At 32.2% G+C, this 9,862-nt stretch overlaps 1 protein-coding gene across 1 annotated transcript; it reads right to left on the minus strand.

Annotated features, from left to right (window-relative positions):
* Nucleotides 1-1,173: 1,173 nt before the first annotated feature.
* On the minus strand, nucleotides 1,174-2,305 carry LOC140827536 (protein PHOSPHATE-INDUCED 1-like). The gene has a single exon (XM_073190227.1). It carries the CDS (start codon nucleotides 2,243-2,245, stop codon nucleotides 1,307-1,309), a length of 939 nt encoding a protein of 312 aa, XP_073046328.1. The 5' UTR covers nucleotides 2,246-2,305; the 3' UTR covers nucleotides 1,174-1,306.
* Between the last annotated feature and the right edge of the window lie 7,557 nt (nucleotides 2,306-9,862).

The following is a 9,862-nucleotide window of genomic DNA, read 5'->3' on the forward strand; positions in this document are numbered from 1 at the left end:
AAACAGATATTTCTTTTGGAAGAAATATGATAATTTTTATTTTAAAATTTGAGGTTATAAAAGTCAATCTTCAAGTGATGAAAATTTATCACACTAACGAAAGTATCAAATCATCCTGAAATTAATGTGAACAATTCGGACCGAGTGGCTAATCTCACCTCTGTTAAAAACGAAACAAACATAAGATTGATTTGGACAAATAAATAATCTATTGTTTATCCCACAAACCAAACATAAGAATTTGAAAATAGAAACAAAATCCTACAAACATCGAAAACAAAGATATTCTAAGGCTATGTTTGCTTTGTTGGATAAACAATTGATTATTTATTAGTTCACATCAATCATATGTTTGTTTCGTTTTAAATGTTTGTGGGATCTTGGGCCGAGTGAGGGTCGAGTGGCTCATCCCAGTTTTATTAAAAACGAAACAAACATATGATTGATTTGAACTAATAAATAATCAATTGTTTATCTCACAAACCAAACATAACCTTAGAATATCTTTGTTTTCGATACTTGTAGGATCTTATTTCTATTTTCAAATTCAATATCATTGACTAGAGGAAAAAACTCGTTCTTGTCTTTAATTTTTTCGCATATTGATCTTTACATGTTATGTCGTATATATGTAGATAGAATTTAGTTTAGTATTATGCTAAATATTTCTATTAGAAACAACTTATAAACCGTTTGGAAAAAGAAAAAAAAATTCATGTAAGTGTTTATTATACGTTCTACAACAAGTTAACACTCTTAAAATAATTTGTCTAACTGAATACAAACTCCGAGATTCTTCTCCCACAAGGCCTGTACAGATTCTTGCTTGCTTAATGTATTTTTGAAGTACAAAAAATAAGTAGTTTATCCACATATCCGAAGACCCCTGGATAAGTTAGTCCTCTACATTTAAATTATATATGGTGAATGCAGCAAGTACCTTGAAACAATCTATACCCATGAGTAGCTCGGTTCTAGTACATCAACGGTGCAGGTTGTTTGTAGAGTAGGTCATCCCATAGAATTTTTTTCTGGTTAACCTGATTCATACTAAAAACGAAAGTAATATTATTGACATAAAGACAACGCGATTCATATTTAAAAATAAAAATAATAATATTGACATAAAAATAAATTTTTCTTGCCCAAAAAATTGATAGGAGATTTGAACGGTAAAAATATAATAACTATTTATATGAAGCAACCCGATTAATTCACTCTAGTATTCTGAAAAAATGAACAAATCAATGAATTTAGTATGACATTTTCTTCTACCAATTACATTTCTTCTAATATTGAGCTTAAATCAAACTAAAGTGGAACACTTGGAAGTGGAAGGGTCATATATTGCCGGAAGAAGGTATTTCCGGCCACTCGAACCATGCGCGTTGTAGCTACCACCGGTGGTCGGATCCAAAAGCAAGTCTCCCGCGTAGCCTGGGTAGGCCCCTTTTCCATACACACCGGGGCAAGCTGAAGCAGCTTCCAATGGAGCAGTAGCCGGGCCTTGATAAAACCCGTTCCCGAAAGGGTTCGTGGCAGTTCCGGCCAAAAGCCCGGATAGAACAGTTACCACTCCGTCCATGCCCACATCGTTGTTCGGGGAACCCAATGGCGGGTTCTGCGGGCCGTAAATGGGCTGATGGAAGGGCCAAGCACAATAGCCGGGGCACTGTGTCTCTGAATTGCCCACCCAAATGTAGGCAAATTTCTGATTCTTCCCCTTCACGATGGAGCTCTTGGATCCGTGGGTTCCGCACCTGTTTACGCAGAATCCAGCTACTGTGACATCGGAAGCCGTCAACACGACGTTAATGGCGTTCTTCTGCTCGCCCTTGGAAGCCAGCTGCACGATCTGTTTCTCCGAGAGAGATTTCCCGAGGGAGTATTTGTTGTCGAGGATTTGCTTGCCCAAACGGAGAGACAGTGAGGACGGGTTCTTGGAATTGGCGAGGCGGTAGTACTTGTCGATTCCCTTCCACCATGTGGCCACGGATGGCTTGCTTCTGGTGGCGGCGGAATCCGACAAGGAGGCAATGAAATCGGAGACGATGGCCCTTTGTGCCGGCTTGAAGTTCCCGTACCATATCAGATTGACGGAGATTGTGCCTTGCAGAAGGGCACCTTTGTGGTATCGAAGAATCTGGTACTGCTGGTCTTGTGTCACAAGAATTCTTGAAGCAAAACACAGATTGAATACAGAAAACAGAACTAAAAGAACATAGAAACAATGGGAAGAAGCCATTTATGTTGTAGGAGAAATGAATTGCTTTGAAACTTTGGATTTGGTATGAATTCTTGGAAGAGAGGAATGTGGTATTTATAGTATCGATTGATATTGTAGAATAATAAATGTATAAATAATAAATATTAATATTAATGAATATAGGAAAAGGAAAGTGAGGAGAAAGAGACAGTACGCGGTTCTTCAAGTGTAATGTCATTTATTAATTAATATTAACGGTTTGCCAGCCTTTTCGCTAGCATATTTATTATTATTAATTAATTAATATTCTCATTTACAAATAAATATATATATATATATATATATACCTATATATATTATATTATTAAATTTGAGATACTTACGATAATTAAGAGTTGGTGTCATGGTCAATTTTAATAATTATATATATTAATAAAATGTTAAAATTTCATTGTACAGTTCCTCGTTATTTATTTTTTTAATTCATATATCAAAATTACAATGTATAGTTCCTCATTATTTTTTGCAATTACATTTTGTTACTTATTTAAATATAACCCAAATAAAGTCTTAGCTGCGTCTGTTTAAAGGATAAATAAAATAGTGAAATTCTTATTTTTTTAAAAAAAAAAAAAAAGTATTTGGTGAGATGTGGAATTCAATGTAATACATGGGATTCGATATGCAATTAATATCCCAAAAGCACAACAGAACAAAAAGCATTACAGCTTGCTTACAGCAAAGATTTACTATTATATTTACTCAAACGCCCTCCTTTTTCGATTTGTATATATGAATTTCAAAATTATGGATTTAATATAATGTATTTTGTAGTTTCAGATAAATAAGATCATAAAATTCAAATTCATTATATAATGTTTCATGTTAATTAAAATGGATTTCAAATTCACCTGATACTGAAAACATTTGAAATACAATATAGTTTATTTAAGTAATATATAAATAAATAAGGTATTGATTTAAGATTTTATTTTTGATTTCATTGTTAACTATAAAATTATAATCAAAATTCATGAATTTCGTATCATTCATCCAAATGCAACCTTAATTTTTAAAATTTTAGATAGATTAATAATAAGGTTAGCTGTCATTATTTATATTTATATGTAATATATGATCAAATTAAAAAAATTAAATAATTGCTTTATCGGATCATTTTTAATTTATAAAAAAACATAATAAATCATATGACATTTGAAAATTCAAATTTATGATTTGAATGGTTGGGGGTACTTTGGGAAATGTGTGTAAAGAATACGAAAGAGAGACGTTGAGGCGGTGTATTGGACAGGCTGGTTGGGCCAATAAAGTGATCATAGGGAAGCGGGAAATTGAAAGAGGGTGATGCTCCAGTTGGCACTTGAGATGCGTGAGTGAGATACCATACCACTCCATTTTTAATTTTTGTTATGATTTCCTAAAATATTTGGAAAAAAAAAAAATCAAATCCTAATTAGAAATTAAATTATTTATAACTTGGACTGAGAAATTTGAAATTAGATTTGATTCGATGGTATATATATTTGAGTGAAATTCAACTCTGACTCAAGTTGACATTTTGAATACGAATAAGAGAGAGATATGAACCAATTCAAAGGAGGAGAGATTCGCTTGATTCATAGCCTTAATTTGAATTGAGTGGATGGAATTGGCTTCCATCACACACCAGCCTAATACTTGTATAATTTGAGATAAAAATAAATTAGTCTTATCTTTGTCTCAAATATATGATTTCTTTTCTTTCTCACATATATTAAGATTATTTTATATTTTATTAATTTATTCAAAAATAGTTTTACATTTTTAAAACTTAGTTAATATGAGTATATTAGTAAAACAAAAAAAGTACTAATAGAAACTTGACTATATATGTTGAGTTTCAGAATGTTAACGATCTTGATTTTGATTATAAATTTTTTTTTATTGTGTTTCTAATATATCTATTCAAACATGTACTTACTTGTTCAAGTTGGAAGTTTTGGATGATAAGATTTGAAATCATCAAAGCTGAAAATCTGGTGATTAGAAGTATTTTAATGATATCTCATAACTTGATGATTCAAATGACCAACCGCCAAAACGAATTATCAAAAAACTCAAATTGTTAAAAGTTATATTTATGGTCAGTAGGGATAAATCATGTTATTCAATAAAGCTTGTGGTCACAAGATCAAGGCAAAATGGAACGATTCAGCACGAGTTACAAAGAAAAACTGTGATATACTAATCATCTTCACAAGTAAAAGTCTACAGCAAAATCGCAATGAACTTTCTGGTTCTGCGCGTGATGAAATCAGCATACCATTTCAGCAGCGCTGAATTCAACAACTCAGATTCAACATAAAGGCCCAACACAACATAAATCACCAGACCGAATTCAATAGACCGAATTTAGCACCGCAAAATCAGCATTTTAGATTAATTAGCGGTCAAATTTAGCAAAATCTAGCAACACGAATATGATTTTTTCAATATCATAAACAATACAAATTTTTTTTTTATCAACGGTGATATTCTTATTTCAAACGTTCGTATCATTGTTTGGGGCTATAAATACAAAAACTTAAAGATCAAATACAAGCTTTGAAAGAATATTCAAAATATGAGCAATCTACATGAATAAATTAGTTAGAATGAGAACAAACTCGAGTGCGATAATATATTTGAGACATACATATACTGTAAAAGATTGAATCTCCAGATATAATGGCTTACATATACACGATAGTTGAGCTTCAAACTTTAAATTGATGAGTTTTCATACAAAGACATTAAAGATTTTGTTTGTACTATTGACATAAATAAAACAAAACATCATGCGGATTGTGAGGTTGTGGCTTACAATTGAGAGTGTGCTAGGAGTTTCGATTAAGTAATAGACAAGTTCTAAATTAAAATAAGTTTGTACAAAAGATGTATAAATCAAAGTCATCTAGTGATACTTTCTTAGGTAGAAAAATGAATGATGTGGGGGACTTGTATTCTCCGAACATTCATAATCACATTTGTGAATCTTTATACTTGTGCATTTACTTATTTCTACGCATTGTTAAATCATTTTATGTGTTCTTATATACCAAAATATTACTTATAAAGTGTTTGACGAAATACTTCAAGCAAACTGTTTTTGTACATCCAACTTATTTATCTTTTAAATATTTTTCAAAAAATTTAATCAGTTTTTGTTGTTTTTTTTTTTAAAAAAACTAAACTCGATTTAATTTTTCTTGTTCAATATTTCAAAAACCGAGCTAGTAATTCAATACTTGTACTTCAAACAATCCTATTGACATATTTGAGAAAATCTAAAAATATATATATAAATAATCGACATAAGAGAGTAATATTTATCAATTTAAAAAAATTCAAAATTGTACAAACTTTAATCGGAGACCTAGACGATTAGCATTAAATGGATATATGCGCGTAGCTGGTTTGCATGGTTGACCGATTTAGTAACAATAATTGGGTGGCGCGTTAATTAATAAAAACAATTATTATATAGGCACGCATCAACAATATATATACTCGTGACTTTGCTTCAGCAAGCTGGATGGACTTAATGCCACTACCTTACACCTATCATCTGCTTCTAATTCTCCTTTGTCCTTGTTTTCATTCATACACATTTATTTTGATATAATACGATGACAATCATAATAAATCAAGGCCGTCGTTGAACTTGTCGAAGTTGTATCTTAGTAGGGTAATTTCGTTTTTTGTTGGTATTTTAGACGTGTTTTTTATACTGATGTCGAGAATTTTTTAATATCTAACTTGAAAGATTCTATGAAATAAGACTGCATGGTTGTCTATTAAATTATTCTAGAAACTTGGTGCATTATAGAGATCAGGGATGCAAGTTTAAAATAATAAAATAAATTATACATAGTTTTTTCAATTCCATGTCTTGTGGCCGCTCGTCTCGTGTGAATTTGAGAAAACAGCGAGACAGGCTGGTTGGAGCATTGGCATACACTGTTTTTGGTTTATTTATTACATGTTTAACACAAAAACTTTTGTGAAAATATTTCAATGAATCAATTTTGTAATATATATCCTATTTATTATTAAATTTTTTTGTCAAAAATATGACTTATTATTGTAAATATAGATATGATCGACCTTTAAATGTGAGAACATCTTACAAAAGATCTCTTTTTAATTTAAATAGTTGGTGATTGACGTATCCAAAAATAAGAACAAGATTTGAATTAATTAATGTTTATTGCACGTTTACTTCTTGTTGTTGAATTGTTAATTATTTTTTTTTTCAACCAATTCTGTTAACAAATTGTAATTTATCTATATATATACTCGTACAAATTGCATCAATAAAATCTTTGAATATAAAAATGATATCATGAGGCATGTCTCATAACATAAGATCTTGAAACTCATTAGAAAATGTATCATATATTCTAAACGAGTTCCTAGTCGAATCAGCCGCTTAAAATGAGGATAAAGGTCGCTTGAGTTTGAGACTATCATATATGATATAAACGCGATGTTTCATTGACAAGGGCATGAAGATGTCCATTCATACAGATGAGTGATCATACGATGATACACTAAACAACTCTCCCTCAAACTGTTCATGTGGTTCTCAATTATCGAGTGGAATAGTCCGCGGTTATGGTTGTACAATATCATTCCTTTGATATGGGACAATGTAAGAGTTATATGTACTAGCATGCACTTTGATCTGTTTATCGACTCTATGTGGGGATCAAATTACCATCCCTTCCCCATCCCCATCTCAAAAATATTAATGGAGCACGATGAGGGCTGGTTTGAGGATTTTCTCAAATCAAAACTTATTATTATCTATCATTATTAGTAATAATATTAATAGTAATATCTATAATAAAATAATAATGTTAATATATTATTATTAATACTAATAAAAATATTATTTTTTAATATTACCTTCGGGGTGGATTCGAGGATGAGGATAGTAATATCATATTCGCTCCAAATTATTTTGGAGATTTTTTTACCAAAACCCGAAAAAATCGGGGTTCCCAGTCCTCATTTCGGGTTTTCCCTGCAGGTCCCCAAACCCGTGGAGAAAGTTTTCATTAAAAGATATAGTTTTGAAATACGTAGGAGCAAATGCATTATAGTCAGAGATTCACTGTTTGCCTACGGGTGGAGATATCTTATATGATCTGACGAGTTAATAATGGAAGGAATATATGGCCAAAGCAAAAAATGTGTTTTAGGAAAAAGAGTTTTCTAGTTGTACACATCATGCCACTATTAGTACTCAGAGGTAAATCGCATCGCTATCGAATTCATATACAATTCTTGATATACCAATGTTTGGAGATTCGATCGGGATATAACGTGTTGAAAGGACCGTACTGCACACTAACAATGACTCAAGTTTCTTGCAGGCACTATCAACGATACCTAGGGATCATGGGGGCGGTGTTACTAGGCCCTCTTACCATTATTCGATGGGTGCAATCAGAAATGAGTTCTGAAATTCTTGATCTAATTAAGGTAAGCCCGAATAAGAATAAATGTTATTTTGAATCGCATGAAGATATGAACCCAGGCTAGCTGTATCCATGAACCATTGAGGTTTACACAAGTATCGAACTTTGTGTTCTCGATGAGAAAGTTAAAGTTCAAGGAGTTGAGTTTGACGACTATAGTTTGATGGAGATCAAACAGGATGCTTATAAAAGAGTTTATAAATTGATTCCAAAGGATGAAAGAAATAGAATTTAGCTTAATTGCTAATTAAGGAAGGATAGCGGAACTGCTTATTTTGGTGCAGGAGTTCACTAAACCGACAGTTGCCATATATGGTAACGGAAAATTTTGATCTTCGAAATTTTGATTTTCATTGTATGAACAAGACTTGTGAAACGTCTACTACTCGATTTTCTTAAAAAGTACTATAATTTTTTTCTTTCTAATTCATTCAGCCGAAACACTATCATTTAAAAATAAACCAACCAGCCGAAACACTATCATTTAAAAATAAACCAACCAACAATTATTTGAAAATCCAAAATAAAATAATTCAAAGCATAAAGTCGTAAAACATGAACCAACCTAAACTAACATTATTTTAAAAATAAACTGAACTCTATCATCCTCTTAAAACCTTTCAAAAGCATCATAATTCATAAAATATTTAAGTAATCATAATTCATAAACTTATTTTATTTGCGGAAAACTAGCGACGATTCTCGGGTTGTGTGCACCTTCAGTCCATCAAGATCAACCATCAAGACTTCCATTAACATCAATCTCATGCTCACTTGCATCGATCACACCTAGTGAGTCTATTGACTGAGCAAACCTTAACCATAATAGCAAGTAATACATATACATTCACAAACAACAGTGAAAATAGTTTTAATAAAATAGCTTTTCATGAACATAAATTTTAACATTTTCCTTTCAACATATCGTATCATATTTTCTTTCATCGTATACATATACTTTTATCTCTTTATTGAATTCAAATCCTCAATTGTGACTTTCGTATTAGATGAAGGTCGATGGATTCATCTACGTATTACCACTGTACTTGGCGGCGGGAACATCAGGGACACTCTCACCCGTCAACTGAGCCTAGGCCTTACATATCATTGTATTAGTCACTATAAAATTTACCTCCTTCAACTTTTTATATTTTCATCACTTATAAAATTTCATGTATATATAAATCATTTTTCTTTTAAACCAAGCATGCAACATATCTGTAAAGCCCAAGATTTTATATCATGTTAAAATACGATTATAGAGTTTTAATCGAGATGAGTATGGAATACTAATTTAATGTGATTATTAAAGGGCTATTACGAGACAAGATTTGGCCAAACATATGAATTTCACATTTTGGGACAGAACTGTTGGCGCCCGAGCGGTGAAGATCGACCGCCCGAGCGCCAACGTCCAACAAATATGTGTCTCGGGCAGAAGAGATGGCGCCCGGGCGGTAGATTATTACCGCCCGAGCGCCAAAGGAGCAAAAATTGGAAGGGCTTGAGCCGAGGAGGCCGCGCTCGAGCGGTACATTATTACCGCTCGAGCGCCGACCAGGATGCGAGAAATGAGACACGTTTCTCCAACATGCAACTTTAGTATATATATATATACGTACAGATAAACAATTACATTCTCAGAGAAAAGAGAAGCACCGAGAGGTTCCGTGAAAATCCTTACGCCTTTTTATTTCAATCCGTCCGTTAGATTTTAAATCCGACTTCGGTACCGAGTTCCTAGCAACGTAGGATACAACTGGACGTAAGTTTTGCTACGTTTTAACATGTTTTGAAATTATGATGTTGTTAGAATTGAATACACGTCATATATGTTGTTCTTGACATGTTAGACAGCGTAGAATCGAAGTCAGATTAAGATACGGACTGAATATGGAGTTGTTATGATTTTCAGAATGAAATTGACTGAGATGTGATGTCAGATTTGTACAGTGGTTAATTGTAAATGATTGGAATTGATATAGACTGATATAGTATTATCAGTATCGCAAGATTGTACTGTTGTACTGTCAGAAATCTGATAAAACAGAGATACTGTGATTTGATTAGAATATTGATACAGAATATATTGATATTTTCATTGCCAGATTGAACAGTGACAAACTTTGAA

Source organism: Primulina eburnea, chromosome 3, assembly GCF_022965805.1.
Source record: "Primulina eburnea isolate SZY01 chromosome 3, ASM2296580v1, whole genome shotgun sequence".
Lineage (NCBI taxonomy): Eukaryota > Viridiplantae > Streptophyta > Magnoliopsida > Lamiales > Gesneriaceae > Primulina > Primulina eburnea.

Excerpts from the sequence above, each read along its gene's own strand:
- LOC140827536 (XM_073190227.1), bottom strand. The coding sequence starts at position 2,245 with ATGGCTTCTTCCCATTGTTTCTATGTTCTTTTAGTTCTGTTTTCTGTA.